Source organism: Chiloscyllium punctatum, chromosome 35 (assembly GCF_047496795.1).
Source record: "Chiloscyllium punctatum isolate Juve2018m chromosome 35, sChiPun1.3, whole genome shotgun sequence".
NCBI lineage: Eukaryota > Metazoa > Chordata > Chondrichthyes > Orectolobiformes > Hemiscylliidae > Chiloscyllium > Chiloscyllium punctatum.
The window spans coordinates 10129128-10152226 of NC_092773.1; the positions used below are offsets into that span (position 1 = coordinate 10129128).

At 45.0% G+C, this 23099-nt stretch overlaps 1 protein-coding gene across 2 annotated transcripts in view; it reads right to left on the minus strand.

The window, feature by feature from the left end:
* The window catches only part of entpd4 (ectonucleoside triphosphate diphosphohydrolase 4), a 34521-nt gene extending 12035 nt beyond the window's left edge, over positions 1-22486 (minus strand). The window contains exons 1-8 of one of the 2 annotated variants that reach the window (XM_072553943.1): positions 22329-22486; positions 17152-17252; positions 15737-15931; positions 13939-14144; positions 7179-7329; positions 4786-4889; positions 2202-2261; positions 1333-1463 (exon numbers count right to left, since the gene is read on the minus strand). In XM_072553943.1, the coding sequence (XP_072410044.1) occupies positions 1333-1463; positions 2202-2261; positions 4786-4889; positions 7179-7329; positions 13939-14144; positions 15737-15931; positions 17152-17159 (855 nt within the window). In that variant the 5' untranslated portion in view covers positions 17160-17252; positions 22329-22486. Of the gene's footprint in view, positions 1-1308; positions 1464-2201; positions 2262-4785; positions 4890-7178; positions 7330-13938; positions 14145-15736; positions 15932-17151; positions 17253-22328 lie in introns of both variants that reach the window. The other variant, XM_072553942.1, reaches the window with a different exon arrangement.
* Between the last annotated feature and the right edge of the window lie 613 nt (positions 22487-23099).

A 23099-nucleotide genomic window follows, 5' to 3' on the forward strand; every position in this document is an offset into this window, starting at 1 on the left:
TGCCTGCTTTATAAGTCACTTCCAAGGGGATTAAAGAACGTATCAGGCCCACAGCATTTGGGCAGGGGGCTTCGCATGGTTTGAAAACAGAGCTTCCAACAGAGACTATTCCAAGTTCGCTTAAACAAAAGCCACTGGCCTCTCTTATTCATCAGTGAACGATTTTTCCTTCCACTTGTGAGTTTGCAGAGAGCAACTGGGTCTCATGGGTTAGCTCATGAAGAGAGATTCCACAAAGTGGCCTTGCATTTCTCACAACCTCCACCATCTGAAAAGAACTGATAAAGGAACGTGAGAGAATCTGTTTCAACGAGTGGATGGGTTACAGTCGGACAAAAAGGACAGAACATTCATCGCAGAGTCAAGCAATTTTGAAGAGAAGTTAATTGACATTCCTGATGCTAAACTTGAAACTCGACTTCAGAAAGAGCAGATGCCAGCTCAATGAGTCAACTTCCTCCCTGGTGGATTGCTCAAGCAATCATTCTTCCTGCGTGAGTTGAGACAGGGAATGCTTCAGGATTATGAACCATGTCAGGGATTATTGCATCACTGGGAAACATTTTTTTTTGCATGCACAAGTGCTGGTTCATGCCTCACTCTGGCTCCCTGCTTGAAGCTGAAGCCCACTGTGCTGCCCCACTTCAAGCAGCAGAATGGGAACTCAATGCCTCCCATTCACACCCAGTGGGCTGATACACTCTCAGCTTGGATGGCTCCGTGGGGCCTTGTAATGTTCAAGTTTGGCTCACTCGGCAGCTTCACGCTTGACAACCCGTCATGTTTGGCCTCTGTCTTCCACACTGCTTTCAAACACACATATGTGCACGCACGCACACACCCACCCACCCACCCACAGACACAGGCTCATGTTAACGTTTCCATTCCATTCTCCACTTCCAGCCCCTGAGCTGCAGCCAGCTCCCTTCCTGACAGTTTACTGGGATCAGCTGGAAAGGGCTTCTCATCAAAAACTCATTCATCATTGATACTGTCTCAAGGAAGGCTTTCTGCTGCTGAGTACATTGAAAACAAATCAGCTACTGCAAAAGGACATTGCATCAGAGGGATCAATTAACTTCGAGACGGCAAAGCGCTCACTTCAAGGATGAGAGCGCAGGCAACAAAAGACAACAAGGAGCGAGGGCATGTCAGTTTCCAGAGAGCAGGAACTTACTGCATGAAATCGACACTCAGGAACTCCCATGCAAGGGACCCAATGACCAGGCTAAATGTTACAGAACATGGATTATAAAGGATAAAGCTCAAAATCAAAGACAAACCAAAAAAAGAAGGACAGATAATAACCTGCTGTGAAGAGGCAAAGCTTACAGTTTTGGGAACTTCATAGGCTATCTGAGTAGATACCCCTCCCATGTCCAGGACACCAGTTGTCCTCTTCCGGACAACAGCTGCCTGAGTCTCCGTACCAGGAACCTTGACTTCCACAACCGAGTCCTCACCTGTGCAAATTCATCAGAGGAAAACACGTTAGTTGCATACATTTGCTGTTTACACCTCTTTACAAACTTGGCATCCACTGTCCAATTCGAAAACCAACGGCTGGATTATACCCAGATCTCCAGTGAATTGCAGGAGCAGTTTTCTTGCAGCCAGCAGGCTAACACCACGATAAAGACCAGCACACTGCACTGCCTCTCAACCAGAAGGTGGTGCACTCAAGTCCTGCTCCATAGACTCAGGTCCAGGACCACGGGCAACACTCCAAGTGCAGTACTCGAGGGGTACTACATGGTCCAAAGAGCCATTTTCAAAAAGATCTTCAAGAGAAATCATGTCTGTTCTCTCAGGCTGAAGTAAACGATTCTGGAGCAGCTTTTGAAAGGGCACCAAGGGAGAAGCTCTCCTTGCTCTGGCTGTTCTTTATCTCTCAAACAACAAATATAAAATGGTAATAGACACATTGTTGGTGCTGGCTGTATAAACTGGCACAGATACCCATGCATCAAACATGCTCAGCAATGGGTCCAGCCCTATTCTGCGAAAACGTCATCCCCATTGTCAGATGAGTCACTGCATCCTATTGTTCAAAAGGTCAGTCAAAGATTAAATTATTAATTGTGACGTTACAGCCACAACAGCATTGTTTCACGTACATGTGAAACAGACCCCAGTTAGGAAGGTGTTAAAACATATCAGGTGGATCCCACTCTTTACAAAGCACAGATGCAAAGTTTTACCATTGCTGATGTGGTCAAATCGTCCCAGGACAAAGTTGATTCCAATCCAAGCGTAAACTCCTGAAATCATGGAAATAAAAGAAATCTCAGATTACTGCGTCAGGTTTACAAACTGCAATTATGAAAGAGAAAACCTTTACTGCTGCAATAAGTCAGTGCTAGTTATTTGGGACTGTGCGTTTTATGAAATCATTATAGAGCGAGTGCTGCTCACAGGAGGAGAGTTATCTGAAACAATTAAGAAAGTGCGTTTCTACATGTTGTTTTCAATTTGAAAACCACCAGCTGTTGGTTCCGTAAGATAAGAACTAGAGACAGCAGAAGATCATTCAGCCCCTAAGGTCTGCTCCACCATTTAATACAATCACAACTGATCTCAGCCTCAACTCCATCGTCCTTCCTGCACCCCCCAAGAACCCTTTCACCCGTTATTAATTAAAAATCTGTCCACTCCCCCACTTCTGAAATCTATTCAGTGCACATTCTTTGATGGCCTGTCACATATTTTTAAAACTATGTTGGTCACTTTGAGCATTAATTGACATGTGTCAAAAGGTTAAGAATAATGTTTTCCAAACTTCAAAATGGAGCTCATAACTCCGTGACTGCATCAGAGTATCATGAGCAGGCAATACTGCACTTGTTTTTGAAAACTCATTTTGTCTCTTTGTGCAATCAATCCACTTGCACTCCAAGTATTCTGTGTTCTTCCATGGGGGTTAGAGAGCCACTTTCAAGGCTGGCATTTATTTGCTCTTCCCAATTGTGCTTGAACTGACTGGTACACATGGCTATTTCAGAGGGCAGTTAAGAGTCACATGCAGACCTGATGAGAAAACTGTGGCAGATTTCCTTCCCTGAAAGGACATGAGTGAACCAGATGGGCCTTTCCAACAAATAACAATGGGTATATGGCCAACACTCCGCTGGGATTTTAATTGCAATTAAAATTTCACCATCTACTAGATTAGGATTCAAACACATGTCCCCACGATCTTAGCCCAGGGCTCTGGGATTACCAGAGTACTGGTTGCACAGCACTGACCATTACACCAATGACTGCCCATTGCATGCACTGCCAAATGATTAATCCCTGTGTTATGGACGAGCTCAAATCCCCACAAAATATAAGATGATGATAGACAAGACCGCAACTTCTATTTATTTTAAAGGTAAATCTAAGGCACTGTATTCCAGATGCAATTCAATTGGTCAAACTTCTCAACTTTTAAGCAAAACAGACTTTATTTTTACAGCACAGTTAAAATACAGACAAAACAAATAGAAAAGAAAGGAGATGGCTTATCTATAACTCTATCAAAATGCTGAAATAAATAGTAGCTATATTCATTCCTACTAATTACTGTTCCAATATGGTAACATCCCATAAACACACTCTTGGCAAAGACAAATTCAGGAAAACAGACTGTCTCACATGCAATTCTCGCAGCAGGAAGAGAACCCCAGGTTTTAGCTGCTGTAGTTTCAAGACACCAGCAACTGCAGAAATCCTGGTTCTGTGGGAGCTTGATCCCACCCATTCCGGCTGCTTCCATTGTTCCAACTTGATAAAAAAAACCCAAAGCCTCACAAGCTGTTTACATTATTGGCTATCAGCAGACCAGTTTCCATCTTTGTCTCCAACTTTATTCACAGAAAAACCAGGTCAAAGTACAACTCTTAAAGCAACAGCATCACCACACTGATAAATTAAGGAATCTTCGTGATGTAAAAAGGTTGTCCGATAAAAAGACCGACACTCTGAAATGGTGCCCAATTGTGTTGGCATATTTCACATTTGGTGATGGGTGAATTAACTTGAACAGAAGTTACGATAATAAAAAGCTTGCCAAAACAGGCTCAATTTCAAACTGTCCCAAAGCTTAAGCTCCGTCCAACCAAACCTCAGGCACCAAATCTCAGACCGTTTGGGTGTGTGAGTTACAAACAAACATTCACCTTGTCTTGATGCACAGGTATCATGGTCAAACAGGCCCAGGAGCTTCAACTTGCTTTATCAGACCACATTCTGTGCCAGACCGATTCTGACTGCACAGTGGCAAATGCAGGCTACTCAATAACATGATTAAGTATCATTAAGTATCTTAAGTATCAGAATGCTGTTGGAGTGAGTAATTCTCCCAGACCTGGAGAGCACAATGCTTTAAAGTCTGCAATTGACGACATGTACACATTACCAAACTATCCTCTACTCAGGGAATTTTACAAGTGGAACAATTCTGCTTCAACTAGAAGACTTTGTTGTGCTTTTGGTCATAAACTCTATTTGCTTCGTTCGCCTGACTCAATTTAAACAGGATCTACTTCCTGAGTCAATGGACTATCTGCTTGGATAGTACACATGTTCAATACACATCTTCTAATGACACAGTAACGTCCCATAGCATATCCTGTGTGAATAACACACTGGACTGAATAAAATGGAACAAGCTGACTGCTACTGCTGCAGACTCCCCTGTTAACATTTCACCAAATGTCTCGTGCATTTGCTCAACAATTCACTTCAAGCCTCAGAACTGCTCGCCCAATCTCCCCAACAGTACTGTCATTGCTGAGTACATACCTTCTTGCTTGCCTGAAATGACTTCTGCATGTGAGTCTGCGAAGAGGAAATCAAAGTTCAGTGGAATATCTGTCCGGAGATCTTCAAGGATGGCATTTTGCTGGCTGAAAGAGCAAAATTAACTGTGGTCAACACTTGGAAAGACACTGTGTGCAACAACCACCAGAGTATGCTCTCTAATCCCCTTTCTTGAAGTGACTCAGGTGAGGCAATGTTTTGATGGGCCTCTGTTGAACATGTCTCTGTGATTAATCACTCAGTGATCTCCTGACAGTCAGGGTGTGACAGTTGAGGCTAGGTTTCTGCTGAACAGACTTCTGAAGGGGAAAATGTCCAACAGGCACCGCCAGAGCACACCTCAAAGTGGATTTCTTTTGCCACCAACCCAGCAGGAGTAATGGAGACCTCGTGTGCTGTCTCCACCATGACCCAAACTGAAATCAGCTAACTCACTGCACACCCAACACTGTGGGAAACTGCGCATGTCCTGTCGACAAAAGTCAGGGCAAACTCCTCTCAGCCAATCCCTGCCCAATCAGTCTGGGGTCCATCACAAGGAAGTACTAGAAGGGATCACTGACAGTGCTGTCTCGAGGCACCTGCAAAGGAATAAGCTGCTCACTGATGCACAGTTTGGGTTCCACAAGAGCCATCGAGCTCCTGACCTCATCACGGTCTTGGTTGGAATATGGATAAAAGAGCTGAACTCCAGAGGTGATGGTAATGCAGCATCTGACTGTGGCGGCAAGGTACCTGAGCAAAATTGGAGTCGATGGGTGTTGGAGGCAAGCTCTCGATCGGCTGGAATCACAACTAGCACAAGGGAAAATGGTCTTGGCTGCTGGAGGTCAATCAGTTCAGTTTCAAGGTATCTCTGCAGAACTTCTGCCGGGGTGTGCCCTTGGCCCAGCAACCTTCAGCAGCTTCGTTCACAATGACTCAGGTACTGAAGCAGTCTATATCTAAATGCAACAAGACCTGGACAGTAGCCAGGCATGGGATGATAAGTGCTATGTAACATTTGTGTCACACAATTGCTGGGCAATGTCCATCTCCAACAAGAAAGAATCTAAACACCTTTCCTTGACATTCAATGGCATGACCATCACTGAATCCCTTATGATCAACATCCTGGGGGTGAGGTGGTGGTCATTGACCACAAACTGAATTGGAGTAGTCATATGAATACAGTGGCTGCAAGACCAGGTCAGGGGGTTGGCACACTGCAACACGTAATTCACCTCCTGTCTGTCCAATACCTGTGCACCATCTACAAGACACAAGTCAGGAGTGTGATGAATATTCTCCATTTACCTGGATAGGTGCAGTCCAACGACACTCAAGAAGCTGACTTGATTGAGGAATGAAGGTCAAGGGCAGGAAGAACGTTTTTCACCCAGACAGTATCCTAGAGCTCACTGCCTGGCAAGGTGGTACAAGTGGGAACCACCATAACGTTTAACCAGAACTATTTAAATTAATATTTAGTGGGCCATAGTATACAAGGCGACAGACCAAGTACATGAAAAAAGGACCTCAGTAGATTGGTGCTTGATGACCAATATAAACATAATAGGCTGAAGGGCTTTTCTGTGCTGAGGAAACTCGAGGTCCCTTGAACACAATCGCTGACGTGGTTAGCACCCCATCACCACCAACACATGGCAGCTCCGGTATGTAACATCAAGATGCAATGTAGTCAATCATCAAGGTTGCTCTGACAACACCTTCTAAACCCACAAGGTCGACCACATGGAAGGACAAGGACAACAGAAACATGGGAAACCCCACCAGCTGCAAGCCCCCTACAAGCCACATGTCACCCTGCCTTGGAATAATACAGGTCATTCTGCTGTATCACCACAGTTGCGTTCCTCTGCAACCTCAGGCTATAGAAACTCGCGCTGTGGGAAACTGCTAGAGAAATCGTACTGGAGAAAATCACACTATGGAAAACCCGATATAACCATTCAGCAGAAAGTTTATGTTATGCAAAAAACATCCACAATTCACCAATCATGTTTTGGCCAATTCACACTGACGAAATGTGCGTTATAGAAGAACCGGCTGTATTGCCGTTGCTTTAGTGTCACTCAGTCAAAATCCTGGAATTACCTCCCGAGGAGCACCATGTCCATATTCAGACAATGCCTGACATGGTTAAAGGCAGCAGCTCAATGCCATTTCCTTAAAAACAACTCGGGGTGGGTCATAAATGCTGTCCCTCACAGAGACATTTGCTTCCCAATTCTGCTCTGTTACACATCTTGCTAGAGTATCAAACCAGTGCAGCAGAGGGAATGGGCCAAAGTCCCTGAGTATGGGGGAGGTTGAGGGGCTCTGGGTGCGTAAGGAGCTGAGTTTTTTTTAATGAAATAACAGAAAACCATTACTTTTCAGGTAAAACCCTCATCCCAGCCGTACACAGGATATAAAGAGGAGTCTCTCGGTGCTTCGCGTGAGGAATGTGATCTGCTGCAAAATTCAGAAGGGGTGCCAGGTAATCACTGGATTTCTCCGGTGTGGCTGCCAGCTCTGAAATTCCTGTGGAAAAAAGAAACACAACAAGAGACAATGAAGCAAAACGATTCCTTCCAAAGCAATAAATTGAGCACAGGACATGTGCTGTCATTAGAGCACTCACTGCAAGTGTTGCTATAATCCTGCTCCCTCGCTCCAGCTCAATGGCTGTCACATGACCAATTTGCATCAGTGGACCTGGACTCTTGTTAAAAGATATGACCACATCCAGGTGGACTGGTGAGTACATGATGCAGGTGGAATTTTCAAATAAAGATGAACACTGATGTTGCATCAGAGTATAATTCTCAGTCGACTGAGATCTTGTAGCCGGGAGAAATCTGACACGGGATAGTCAACACCAATACGCCAGGAACATGATTTTAACACTTCTCAGTTTGTGACTGATGACCATGCACTGTGCTCTATCAGTCCACAATGATTCAGTGCTCGGGAAAGAACGAAGGCATGAATTGCGATGAAAGTGCTGCTAAATACCCAACTTTCATGGAGGGAAAGTACAGTTAAAAGTTTGGTCCAGTGAACCCTTCCTCAGAACTGATGGTAGCCAGGAAAAGGTGTTTTTTTTTCAATGCAGAAGACAGGAAGGGATACGGAGTAAGTGATAGATGGGGATAGAACCCAAAGAGGGAACAGTTGGACAAAGGAGTGGATAACGGTCAGCTTAGGAGGGTGAATAGCTGCTAATGGGGACTATGAGTGCTTACCAATGGGTTGTGTGTAATAGCAGACCATGTGATAACAGGGCCTGGTGTGTGGGGGTTAGGATAAGGACATGGGAGAAGGTGCTTCAAGCCCTAAAATAGTTGAACTCGGTATTGAGTCCAAAAGCTCTAGCATCCCCAAACAGAAAAGAAGGTGTTGTTCTTCCAGCTTGCACTGAGCTGTGCTGGAGCACTACAGCAAGCCTGAGACAGAGATGTTGGCCAGGGAACAGGGTGCTGTGTTAAAGTGGTTGGCAACTGGACAGAGTATAGGTGTTCTGCAAAGTGGTCACCTAGTGTTACAACATGGGGTAAACTCTCCTTCTTAATTTAAAACCAGTGACACAGCAAAGATTTACCCTGTTCAGTAATCTGTGAAAATTCGAGAGGCCAAGAACTAGTTAAAGGAAAAATTAACAACCTAATTTCTTAAAGTATAATAGAGAATAACAAACTAACAACTATTTTTAAGTCCTTCCTCCAACCTGTCTTTTACCTTCCCTTCAATAATACTAGTCCGATAAAATTCCCAATTATGATTTCCAAAACCAAACTTCTAATCTCAAAACCAGGCAGCTTTCGTTTTCTCTGTAATCCTGTCTTCTTTTCTTCTCCTTAGGGCTTTCAGCTTCAGAGGTTACTGATCAATAATGGTACTTTTAAGAGAGCTATTTTTCAGGTAGTCTTTTTACATAGAACATAGAACATAGAACAATACAGCACAGAACAGGCCCTTCGGCCCACGATGTTGTGCCAAACTTCTAACCTAGATTAAGCACCCATCCATGTACCTATCCAAATGCCGCTTAAAGGTCGCCAATGATTCTGACTCTACCACTCCCACAGGCAGCGCATTCCATGCCCCCACCACTCTCTGGGTAAAGAACCCACCCCTGACATCTCCCCTATACCTTCCACCCTTCACCTTAAATTTATGTCCCCTTGTAACACTCTGTTGTACCCGGGGAAAAAGTTTCTGACTGTCTACTCTATCTATTCCTCTGATCATCTTATAAACCTCTATCAAGTCACCCCTCATCCTTCGCCGTTCCAACGAGAAAAGGCCGAGAACTCTCAACCTATCCTCGTACGACCTACTCTCCATTCCAGGCAACATCCTGGTAAATCTTCTCTGCACCCTCTCCAAAGCTTCCACATCTTTCCTAAAGTGAGGCGACCAGAACTGCACACAGTACTCCAACTGTGGCCTAACCAAAGTCCTGTACAGCTGCAACATCACTTCACGACTCTTGAATTCAATCCCTCTGTTAATGAACGATAATACTCCATAGGCCTTCTTACAAACTCTATCCACCTGAGTGGCAACCTTCAAAGATCTATGTACATAGACCCCAAGATCCCTCTGTTCCTCCACCTGACTAAGAACCCTACCATTAACCCTGTATTCCGCATTCTTATTTGTTCTTCCAAAATGGACAACCTCACACTTGGCAGGGTTGAACTCCATCTGCCACTCCTCAGCCCAGCTCTGCATCATATCTAAGTCCCTCTGCAGCCGACAACAGCCCTCCTCACTGTCCACAACTCCACCTATCTTCGTATCGTCTGCAAATTTACTGACCCACCCTTCGACTCCCTCATCTAAGTCAATAATAAAAATTACAAACAGCAGAGGACCCAGAACTGATCCCTGCGGAACTCCACTTGTAACTGGGCTCCAGGCTGAATATTTACCATCTACCACCACTCTCTGCCTTCGACCGGTTAGCCAGTTTTCTATCCAATTGGCCAAATTTCCCTCTATCCCATGCCTCCTGACTTTCCGCATAAGCCTACTATGGGGAACCTTATCAAATGCCTTACTAAAATCCATGTACACTACATCCACTGCTCTACCCTCATCCACATGCTTGGTCACCTCCTCGAAGAATTCAATAAGACTTGTAAGGCAAGACCTTCACAAATCCGTGCTGGCTGTCCCTAATCAAGCAGTGTCTTTCCAGATACTCGTAAATCCTATCCCTCAGTACCCTTTCCATTACTTTGCCTACCACAGAAGTAAGACTAACTGGCCTGTAATTCCCGGGGTTATCCCTATTCCCTTTTTTGAACAGGGGCACAACATTCGCTACTCTCCAGTCCCCTGGTACCACCCCCGTTGCCAATGAAGACGAGAAGATCATTGCCAACGGTACTGCAATTTCCTCTCTTGCTTCCCACATAATCCTAGGATATATCCCGTCAGGCCCGGGGGACTTGTCTATCCGCAAGTTGTTCAAAATGTCCAACACATCTTCCTTCCTAACAGGTATCTCTTCTAGCTTAACAGTCCGTTTCACACTCTCCTCTTCAACAATACGGTCCCTCTCGTTCGTAAATACTGAAGAGAAGTACTTGTTCAAGACCTCTCCTATCTCTTCCGACTCAATACACAATCTTCCACTACTGTCCTTGATCGGACCTACCCTCGTTCTCGTCATTCTCAGGTTTCTCACATACACATAGAATGCCTTGGGGTTATCCTTGATCCTATCCGCCAAGGACTTTTCATGCCCTCTCTTAGCTCTCCTAATCCCTTTCTTCAGGTCCCTTCTGGCTATCCTGTATCCCTCCACTGCTCTGTCTGAACCTTGTTTCCTCAACCTTATGTAAGCCTCCTTCTTCCTCTTTACTAGACATTCAACCTCCCTCGTCAACCAAGGCTCCCTCACACGACCATTTCTTTCCTGCCTGATAGGTACATACATATCAAGGACACGTCGTATCTGCTCCTTGAAAAAGTTCCACATTTCCACCACATCCTTCCCTGACAGCCTATGCTCCCAACGTATGCTCCTCAAATCCTGTCTTACAGCATCGTAATTTCCCTTCCCCCAATTGTCAAATCTTCCTTGTTGTGCGCACCTATCTCTCTCCATAACCAAGGTGAAAGTCACAGAATTGTGGTCACCATCACCAAAATGTTCACCCACTAACAAGCCCACCACTTGTCCCGGTTCATTACCGAGTACCAAATCCAATATGGCCTCCCCTCTGGTTGGACATTCTACATACTGCGTTAGAAATGCTTCCTGGACACACTGCACAAACACCGCCCCATCCAATCTACTTGATCTAAAGAGCTTCCAATCGATATTTGGGAAGTTGAAGTCGCCCATGACTACGACCCTGTGGCTTCTGCACCTTTCCAAAATCTGTTTCCCAATCTGTTTCTCCACATCTCTGCTGCTATTGGGGGGCCTATAATAAACACCCAACAAGGTGACTGCACCTTTCCTATTTCTGACTTCAGCCCATACTACCTCCAGAGGCAGATCCCCCTCAAACTTCCTTTCTGCAGCCGTTATACCATTTCTAATTAGCAATGCCACACCCCCTCCTTTTTTACCACCCTCCCTAATCTTACTGAAACATCTGTAACCAGGAACCTCCAACAGCCATTCCTGTCCCTCATCTATCCACGTTTCCGTGATGGCCACAACATCGTAGTCCCAGGTACCGATCCACGCCTTAAGTTCACCCACCTTATTTCTGATACTCCTTGCGTTGAAGTATACGCACTTGAGCCCATCTCTGTGTCCGCAAGTAGTCCCTGTCAGTGCTACCTTCTCCACAGCCTCCCTACAGTCTTGGGCATCCTGACACACAGCTAGCTTACGTGCTGGACTACAAGTCCGGATCCCATCCCCCTGCCAAATTAGTTTAAACCCCCCCGAAGAGTGCTCCCACTCCCACTCCCACTGCCCAACTACATGCCGGTAGTTGGGCAGTTCTCCTCTCAACTGTTCAATTTTCTCAAAGCATTGGCTTTTAAGATTGTCAAAAGACTAAATTCAAACTGGATTGGAGTTTGGTATTTTTCGGGGTATAATTTAAACCGAGTGGCCTAACTCGAATCTGTGTTGCTGTTTCCAGGCAACCAGCTAATTTAGCTTTCGACCAAGTGTTACATTGTTACCTTATTGAGAACACTTGGTGCTGTCAGGTAGCTCTACCAGAGTTTAACTCTCTTAAAAGGTACAGTACACCCACATCTTCATAACACCTCGCTTACATTTTGTTTCCCCCTGTACAGGAAACCACATGGTGATAGAACTGCCTGAGCTTTTCATGCAATTTCAGATTTCCAGCATTCCCAGTTCTTTTGGATTTTTGTTTCACCTAAGTTTCATGCGATTGACAGCCCATTTCAGGCCATGTTCTTTTAGAATACTAGAAAGCAGAGTTTTCTTTGCAGACATCACAGCTCTCAATACCCACTGATAGTGACTTTGAAACACAGCCGAGTTTCACAACAGCAAACACACCATTCAATCTGTTGGTGCTTCGACTCCACACCAAATCATTCCCCTTGATTTGGGACATGTCACCCGTCCATTTTCGTATCTTTCTATTCCTTTCAACCTCCAATGTTTATCTAACTTTCTCTTAAATGAATCAATGTTCAATTAGTGCTAGTCACCCACTGAAATGGTACTAAGTTTCACATTCTGACCAACAGAGAGTACAAGAGAAAACTAGTCAGAAGTATAAAAAAAGTTGGAAAGATTTTCTGTACAAAGAACCCGTTGTGTGCATAAATATTTGTAATACACAGACATAAGTTCTGATTCTTTACAAAGCCAGGCTGGAGAATTAATAATTAAGGAACTGGCAGATGTATTGAAGAGGTGTTTTGTACCAGTCTCGGATACAAGTAACATCCCAGTAGTAGCTATAAATCAGCAAGTCAAACAGAGGGAGGAACTCTGGAAATTCACAATTTCCAGGGATGTGGTGCTGCAAATTGTTGGCACTGTGAGCTGACAAATACCCGAGTCCTAATGGACTTCATTCTGAAATCTTAAAAGGAGGGGGCGAATGAGATAGCTGCTCTGTTGGTTTTAATTTTCCAATGGAAATGATGAAGAAGCAGTCTCTGGAGTGAGCCTGGGAGTTATGCTGCCATTCTGTGTTACACTCAGAATGCAGAACCCACTCCATGGTGGCAGTGACTGAGCTGATGGAAAGTGAAGCACCAGCCAACAGCAGGAGTTGAGGCAAGGCAAAGAACAGCACAACAGAATACCCCATACTGTCCCTCAGTACTATGGCTGGGATAGGGCTCAACTTCTCTATAGTCCCTACAAACAAATCATCTGCCAATATTCACGCAAACAATATTCACTGCAAAACCCCAGCAGAAATCAACACATCTAACAGAGAAAAAGGGGTCATCTAAGTGCCTTACGCTTGGACAGTCTGACTGTTATTTAACATACAGAATGCTCCTGTCTCTCTCTCGCCTTTCCTACATGCTTGCTGAAAACAAAAACTCTTTGAACCAGACAGGAGGTTGCCTTCAGCTCAATCTGCCTGTGCTGTTGCTCTGAACATTTCCTACCTTTTGTTCGCCTCGCTGTACCTTCCTCGTCCTGAATTACCTTTCCAACATCCTTTTAACAAAAACGATGGAATTGGCTTCCCCTGCCTATTTGGGTGAAACATTCCAGATAGGAACAACGCTGATCCCAAAACATTCTCATCTCCCCTTGAGACTCTTGTCAGTGATTTTACGTTTCTGATATCATCCAATTGAAGCAATCGCTTCCACCTACTCCACCATAACAGTGGACCATTTAAAACAGTGTACAGGTAGTTCTTCTGTAACACAATGGTTGTGTTCTTACGCAACCCCACATTATCGAAAAATCGTGCCTCAGAAACATCGTTTAAAGTGTTGCCAACACATCTTAAACGTTTGAGCTTTACAAACAATGCCCCCGCTTTGTCAACTGCGTTCCAGAAAATTTATGTTAATGAAATGCACGTTATAGCAGAACGACCTGTACAAGATTTTAAGTCGATCCAGATGTGGATGAGACACCCAATGTATTTTCCTTTGCTGAAAGAAAGGGCCCTCAGTTTAAACGAGTTGGTGACAACACCTATTCTCACAGTGATTAACCTGGTTTGATCTTCATCACGACAGGTTGCCTGTTCCTGCCCCTCATCTGTTTGATATCCAGCAGATCGTGTGGATTGCCATTGTGCCTTGGCCAACAGTACACAAAGAGTCTCGAGCCACTGCTTCCACAGTCTATCACGATGCCGTAGTTTAAATAAGGGTTCTTAATATCGGTAGCTTCCATGTCCAACAATTTGGTAAAATACCTGTGAGGAGGAGGACAAGAAGGAAGAAGGTGAAACAGCACAAAGTACTTGCATTTGCCTTTAACACAGGTGACTCTTCAAGATGCTTTGCCGTTCTATTCCAAGTCAAAAGGTGACAGTCATCTATGGGAAGGGATATTAAGGCTGGTGATAAAATGTCTAGTCAAATACCTTGCATTCAGGAACACGGTAAAACTAGAAAGTGGTTACCAATTTGAAAAGTTGCTGAAGGCAGAAACAAAGGCAGCTGAAGGAGTTGCGACCAACAGTGGAGTAATTGAAGCTGGAGATGGTGAGAGTTAAGAGAATCACAGAGATCTCAGAAGGATGACAGGCTGGAAAAAGATGCAGAGATAGTGAAGAGTCTGTGGTCACCATGCTACAGGAAGGACGTGGAGGCCTTAGAGAAAGGGCAAAGAGATTTACCTGGATTGGAGAGTATTAGCTATCAGGAAAGGTCGGACAAACCTGGATTTCTTTTGCTAGAGCATTGGAGCTGAGGGGCGACCTAACCAAAAGTATATAAAATGATGAAATGCATGGATAGGGGAAATAGTCAAGAGTCTTTTTCCCAGGATGGAAATGTCAAATACTAGGGGGCACAGATTTCAGGAAACAAGGGAAAAATTTCAAGGAGATGTGCAAGGAAAGTTTTGTTTTACACAGAGGGTAGTTGGTGCCTGGAATATGCTGCCAGGGAGGTGGCAGAAGCAGAGACAATAGCAAAGTCTAAGAGGCACTTAGACAACCACATGTACATGAAGGGAATAGAGGGATGTGTACCATGTGCAGCCAGATGGGATTACTTTAGAACAGCATAATGGCCACACAGACATGATGGGCCGAAGAGCCTGTTCCTGTGCTCTCCTGTCCCAGGTTCTATGTGACTGGGGACCATTGAAGTACTTGTGACCAGAGGTTACAAAAGTACAGTTCAGGAGCTCAGGTTACATTGAATAAATTCCAACCACATGTCTCATGGGAGCACTAGCGGTAAAAATGAAATCAGGAGAAATTCTCGAGTTCCAAAGAGTAAGCTGCCGTTTCCTTTCCCAAGCGTATCCTTGCATTTCTCCACCATCCTGGGTACGAACCGTTCTCTTGAATTCAGAAACAAATGTTACCGAGAAGGAGGAGCAATTTCATTTTTGCCATCAACTTGAGAAAAACACATGTTGCTGCACAACCCCCTCTTGTGTACTCGAGCAGCTGGCATGCTGGGCTCAAGTCTCGGTTTACAATAATGAATAAACTGCAGCTGTACTTCTTGGCTATATACTGTGCTTTGCAATAGCCTGAGGTTGAGTCAGGTGCTACAGTAATGAAAATCTAACTTACATTCAAGATTAGGTTTAAAGTCTTGGAGATGGACCTGGAAGGGGTCATCGTTGGAAAGTGTAAGAGGTGAATGCAGGGGAAGGAATGATGGTGGAACGGGATTTCCAGCGTTCAAAGGACCTGTTTTCGAGCTGGACAGTATTCACAGAGTGCTGACAGTTTTGGATCTACAACTAAAAAAGCTCACTGAAGCAAGTTCAGACGTTCGGCAATGCTCACCGACGCAGAGACAGAATCAACACCTCATACATTACCTATCTCCTTTGTCCTGGTATAACCGCCCCCATCCATTCTTATCCAAAACGAGCAGAACATACAGTAAAGTTAAGATGACAACAACCAACGCGAGAGCTGTCAACTGACGGAAAGTGGTGTTGAATGGACGTGGGCAGGTGAAAGCAGAGAAGCTGAAATGCCACGAAGCCGGGAATAAACAAGAGATGTAGAACCTAATGAAGAGAAAAGTCCTTGGTCAAAAAAATGTCACAATACTTCAACAGAGATCACAACCTGGCAAAACTGCTACTTTTCCACATGGGAATTAATCTCAGTTTGCAATTTCAAAACTGGCTCTTCAGTTCACTCCATACCAATGAGCAATTTCAGGACTATCATCCGAGAGTTTACTGACGGAGCAGATTCATGTATTTTATCTTGCAAGGTTATACAGAAATCAATATTGCTTATCAGCTGCCTGCCCTCAAAGCTCCGACACAGAAGGCTGCAGCTTCAAGAGCCAAACCAATTAAGGCAGACATGCAGTGATCAGGAGGTGCTGCACTATTACAGGAGATGTCTTTCAGATCAGAGGGTAAACGGGGGCTCCCATTCAGGCAAAGATCATAGAATCCCGACAGCTTGGAAGCAAGACATTCAGCTCATTGAGTCCACACCAACTCTCTGAAAAGCATCACACTCAAAACAAACACCTATCCCTGTAACCCTGCATTTCCCATAGGTAACCCACCTAGCCTGCACATCCCTGGACACTATGGGGCAGTTTAGCATGGCCAATCCACCTAAGCTGGGAGGAATTTGGAGCACCTGGAGGAAATCCATGCAGATAGTCACCCGAGGGTGGAATCAAACCCGGGTCCCAGACGCTGTGAGGCAGCAGTGCTAACCATTGAGCCATCGTGCCCACCCCAGACCATGTCCCGGCAAACAGTCCTCTCTTAACCAAGATCACAAAAGCTGATGATCTGCTCATGACCCATCACGTTGTAGTTTGTGATAAGTTGCTGCATGTAAATGGGTTGCTACTGCTTCTGCTGTTCCTACACTGTAAATTCACTCATTCAATGTTTGCATTCATTCACTTTTTCATTACAAAACCTTCAGTGGCTGGAGGACATTCGGAGATGGTCAAGGGTATGTGCAAAAGCTAGTCTTTATTTCTCAATGTACTCTGACCACCATTATTCCTGCCGCAAACTGCCTCGTATGAGGATCTCTTTGACTTTCCAGAATTTTGATTGAAATTCAAACATGCTCCACCAGCAAGAGCAAAATAAGAACCAAGGCACAGTCCTGAGCAAATGAAATGTGACCATCCTGACAGCTGAAGCTGATCGATATAAGCAGAGGTGTCTGGAGTACAGCAAGATTTCCCATTCCCACCAACCGTTTGGACATACTGCAGAGTTACTGCCCACAACCTGGGACTTACCTTCCCATGGCAAAAGGAGGGGAAGAAGCAATGATCAGCTGTCAACAAATCCAAGTTGGGTCAAGCACAGCATACAGTTCTCCCCGGGAGGAATTGAAGTCCTGAAGCAGTGAAGATAAAAGCGAGGTGGGTTAGCAGGCAATACTCCTCTGCCTTACAACTATTCTGTACCACTTTCACACAGGTTCCCAAAATACTCACATCAACTGGAGTGAGCACAATCTGGGTGTGAGGGTCACAGAAAGCTGCCCCAGCTCTCCAGCAAACTGTACTAACCAAGTTACTCTGTTCTCACGCTGTCCAGGGTTGAACAATCCAGTATCATTGTGGTAACAAATGAAGTCCATCGAACCATCCATTTCATGCTCGCTCTCTACACAGGAATCAAATCATTTCAATTGCTTTCAGTCTGCAAGTTTACTTCCCTCAAGTGTTCATCTAATTATTCTCTAATTTGTTCCTGTCTCCACTTCCACCATACATCAAGTTCCACATGACCGGTGGATGCTTAAAAATCTTCTTCCTCACATCTTGCCACAATCTCTTCCCTAAATCCTTAAAGCAGCACCACCAGCTCGAAGGAGCGGCTTTTGTCTAACCTGTCATAATCTTGTATATTTCTGTTAAATCTCCCCTCAACCTTGTTTGCTCCAAGCAGAACAACCCCAGCTTCTCCAATATAACCATGTAGCTAATGTCCCCCAGCTAATCAATCTCCTCTTCATTGATCATTCTGATCAATCTCCTCTTCAGGAGCCTCACATCTTCCCAAAATATGCCAATCAGAATCTCACTCTCTGCAGCCATAACACTGTATTCTCTGCTCTGTTCTATTCCCCTCATGCACTCCATAACCTATGACCTGCCTGCTACTGCATGCAAAACAAAACCTTTCACAGTACCTCGTGACATGTGACAATAATATATCAAAACAAATCATTTTCCAGCACTCTCATGCTTCAAAAGCTCATCAAAAGATTTGATGAACATTGTGATGGTTCCCACTTCTACCACTGTTTGAGGCAGTGAATTCCAGGTACCCCACCACACTCTGGTTGAAGCATGTTTTCCTTACATCCCTTCCATGAAGGGGAAAGGCGTCTTCCTATTGATAGCCTTCAACTGCATGCACCTCAAGCAGGTCCCCTCCCTCAGTCTTCTCTCTTCTGAGGAGAGGTCCAGACAGTCATTCTTGGTCACTGAATTGCTCCAGCACAGGGTAACATCCTGGTAAATCTCCACTGCACCCTCTCTCATAAAGTCCTTGCTGTACTGTGGTGACCAGAACTGCACACGTCACTTCAACTGTGACCAAACTAACATTAACAACTGCACTGCTGAAACCTCTCTCATCTTGTTTTCAATGAGTGACCTGTTAGGTTCTTTCCCTGCGGTTTCACATACGAGATGCAATTCGCACACACCAACTTGTGCAAACAGTTAAACTTTAATAAAGTTTGTACAAGCTGGGTGACCCCTTTGAGCCTCTTTGCAGGTGTTTGAGGTTGAGTCAAAAGAGGCCCGGAATAAAGAAAACACATCCCCTTGATACAGGTCAGTCGGTCATGCTCACAGATACTCTGGCCACTCCCCCACAGTCACATGTTACCCCAGGTACAATGGTAGGATGAGAACATCCTCAGAGGTAATGTAAATGTATATGCCCTATATACATTCCTGGGGAATCATTATGCAGACGATTTCCTGACTCAGTGATTCCCCAAGACAATGCAGGTGCGACATACCAAGCTTCGAGGGATGGTTATGAAAGCATTTCTGAATGGGAGGCACTGAACAATAGTTTAATCTGATAATAGTAGGGGGAGTAGCAGCAAATGACTGTCTAACTGGAGTGGGAATCATTTGCATTCTTGCCTGACTGTCGTCCCTACCCACTTCCAGAATGTTCACTCAGTGCAATTTAACCCTTTAATATTACATTAATATCCAGAGAGATGTTTCCATTTAATCTTTTAACATCACAGACCAATGAAGGCCAGTATCTCATCCACCTGATAAAGAATCTTATCCGTTTATCTTGTTGCCTTCAAGGATCTCTGGATGTGAACACCAAGGTCCCTCTGATCTTCTGTAATTCCTTGAATCTGACTTTTCATTGCCTTCTGAGCCGTCCCAAAATGCAGCAACTCTCACTTTTCAAGATTAAGTTCCATTTTCCACTGTTCAGCCTGTCCATATCATCCCACTGTCAAAGGTCTGCCCCCTCACTGCTTACCACACCACTAATTCTCGTGTCAACTGTGAACTAACTGACCATACTTTCCACATCCACATTGCAGTCATTAATGCACAATGCAGACAGCAAGAGACAGGATGGAAACCCTGCAGCACATCAGCAGCCACTGGGCTTTCCCCTCTACTCCCAACACCTACTCACAGTGTGCTCCCTCACCTTGCTCGTACTCTCAGAACTGCAACCCCTCTGCACTTCAACAGGGAAAGACAGATAAACTATTTCTGCTGATTGAAAATTCTAGAACCAGGAGGCAACAGATGAAGAATTAGGGCCAGGCCATTCAGGAGAGATGTTCAGAAGTAAGTTGATACATATAGGGGTTCCTGTAGTATAGCTATAGTGTCTCTATCCCTGACCCAGGGACCTGGGTACGAGTCCCACCTGCTCCAGAAGTGTGGAATAACATCTTTGAACAGGTTGACCTGCAGAAAAAACAAATACACACAAAGAGGTGTGGAGGTGTACCTCCAATGGTGGTGGCTGCTGGATTCAGTTGTGAAGTTTGAATCGGAGACAGATATTTTCATTTAAACTATTTTTCTGAGCAGATACATTATTACATGTACGTGCAGCCGGTGGGACTTGAACCAGGGCCTCTCGGTCCGGAGCAGAGACATGACTGTCATAAGAGGGTACAGTGTTTGGTTTTAAAACTGCATCACCACCCGGACTCTTCTTTCTTTTCGGGAAGTTTAGGGGAGAAGAGCAAGGAAATGTTTTCACACAGAGGGTGATGGGTGCCTGGAATGCACTGCCAGTGGTGGTGTTGGAAGCGGGCACATTAGCAAGATATAAGGCGTATCTTGACAGACACATCAATGGGAGGCGAACAGAAGGATAGAAGGTCCAGATCAGCATGAGACTCAGCACAGGCTTCGTGGGTCAAAGGGCCCCATTCCTGTGCTGTACTGAATTATATTGTATTGTCCCACTGCACCACAAGAGGGCACAGCATTAACACTAACTTAAATGAATCTGAAAACGATGCTATCCTGAGCTAGTTGCCCCAAAGGAGGCAGCTGTGTCGCATCATGACATAGTTTTTACTGTCCTCCTGAACTTTTGTACTTCAGTACATGTGACAATAAAAATCTGAATCAAAAACAGAAATTTTAATGTTTTTTAATCAAGGGACATGGACCAAGACAGGCATATGGAATTCAGTCACAAATCAGCTTGAGGGGCTGTATAACCTACTCCTGTTGTTTCTCTACAAAATCAGAATTTGCTGAAAAAGCTCAGCAGATCTGGCAGCATCAGTGGACAGATGTCAGCACTAACATTTTGGCTTGAGCAACCCTTCCTCAAAACCAACAGGAGCAAAGAAAACGTTGGATTATACGCAGAAGATAGGGCAGGAGGTAAGGAGTGACCGTTAGTTGGGGATAGAGCCCAAAAGAACAATCTGGCTTCCTATGTTCCCTTCCCCTAAACCCCGCCCCTGCCAAGAACTACCCAAGGTCTTGTCCCCAGGGTGAGGGAGTCCAAACCTGGAGGTCATAGGCTTAAGATGACAGGAGAAAAATTTGAAAGAGACTTGAGGGGCAACTTTTTCATGCAGAGGGTGATATTTGTACGGAATGAGCTGCCAGAGGAAGTGGTGAAACCTAACACACTTACAGTCAAAAGACATCTGGATGGTATATGAATAGGGTGGGTTTAGAGGGATATGGGCCAAATACTAGCAAGTAAGACTAGATTTATCCAGTGCATTTGGTCAACGTGGATGAGTTGGACCAAAGGGTCTGCTTCCTTGCTGTACATCTCAATTACTCCACAAGCAGGTTTTCTATAACGTGATCACTGCGTTCTTGTGCAACCCTGCACAAGAAGGCATTATAGAAGGATCACGCTTTATAAAGAGAGAGTTTGAAATGTTGGCGATGCAATCATATTACAGGCCACACATTTCAAATGTTCGTGCTTTAAAAACAGTGCCCCCAATTCGTCAATCATGTTACTGCCAAATTGTGTTGCAAAACGCACATTTATAGCAGAAGGACCTGTTTATCCAATTTGGAGGGATGCAGATTTGGAGATGTGCTGCTCATGCACCAGCTCCTTTTGCCTTGCGCATTACCTGCTAGGACCTTGCCGACATTGGTCAGAGCATCAAGAATAGGAGTAGGGAGGTCATGTGGCAGCTGTACAGGACATTGGTTAGGCCCCTTTTCGAATACTGTGTGCAATTCTGGTCTCCCTCCCATTGGAAGGATATTATGAAACTCAAAAGAGTTCAGAAAAGATTGACAAGGATGTTGCCAGGGTTGGAGAGTTTGAGCTATCGGGAGACGCTGAACAGGCTGGGGCTATTTTCCATTGTGCGTTAGAGGTTGATTGAGGTCTATAAAATCATGAGGGGCATGGATAGGGTAAATATACAAGGTGGTTGGGAGGGGGAGTCCAAAACTGGAGGGCATAGGTTTAGGGTGAGAGGGGCAAGATTTAAAAGAGACCTAAGGGGCAACTTTTTCACGCAGAGGGTGGTACGTGTGTGGAATGAGCTGCCAGAGGATGTGGTGGAGGCTGGTAAAATTGCAACATTTAAAAGACATCTGGATGGGTATATGAATAGGAAGGGTTTGGAGGAATTTGGGCCAAATGCTGGCAAATGGGACGAGATTAATTTAGGATGTCTCGACCAAAGCCTTTGTTTCCATGCTGCCCAGCTCTCTGACTCTTTCTCTCTGAGCCCACTTACCTGGGAATGCACTGTCACACCTGTCACCTGCTAGACCCGCCCACTGGCTCCCAGGCCAGCTGCCGCCAGCCGATTGGATGTCGGCGGCCGTCAATCATTCACAACCGCCCACCACGTCACACCCGAAGACGCATGCGCGCTGAGAGAAAGCTGCTGATGACGGGCCGTCCGTTAAACCCCGAGATCGCCATTTCCCGTTTTTCTAAAATCGGCGCTTACCCGTTCATATTTCTTGCTCGTTTGAACTGAAGCTACGACGCAAAGAGAAATGACAGGGAGAAAGAGTTTAAAAAAAAACGAAAAGCCGCCGGCTGGGAAACGCAGCCACCATCGCCACCTCTGTCCCGTCACCGCGGCAACTGTCATCCTTTCCGGCACTTTACGACACTGATGTCTTTTGTGGGGGCAAGAGTGCGCATGCGCTCCGCCGTAGCCTGTGGCCTGCTGGGTAGTGTAGTCCCTTTGCTTCTTCCAGCTTGGACTCACTGCTTGTCATGGTTGACCATTCTCAAACATTCCTGTTCTCCAGCTTTATTTATCAGAGAGATATACAGCAGAAAAACAGAGCCTTTGGTCCAACTCATCTATCCCAAATTAATCTAGTACCATTTACCAGCATTTGGCCCCTATCCCTCTAAACCCTTTCTGTTTATATTCCCATTCTGATGCCTTTTAAATGTTGGAATTGTAGCAGCCTCCACTATCTCCTTTGGCAGTTTATTCCATACATGCACTTCCCTCTGCATAAGGTTTCCCCTCCCTCCCTAAACCTAAACCTGCCTGGACTGGAGGGCATGTCTTATGAAGATAGGTTGAGGAAGCGAGGGTTTTTCTCATTGAAGTGAAGAAGGATGAGAGGTGACTTGATAGAGGTGTACAAGATGATCAGAGGTATGGATAGAGTGGATAGCCAGCCATTTCTCCCATGGCGGAAATATATTTCACACATGGGCATCATTTTAAGGAATTTGGAGGAGGGTTTCAGGGAAA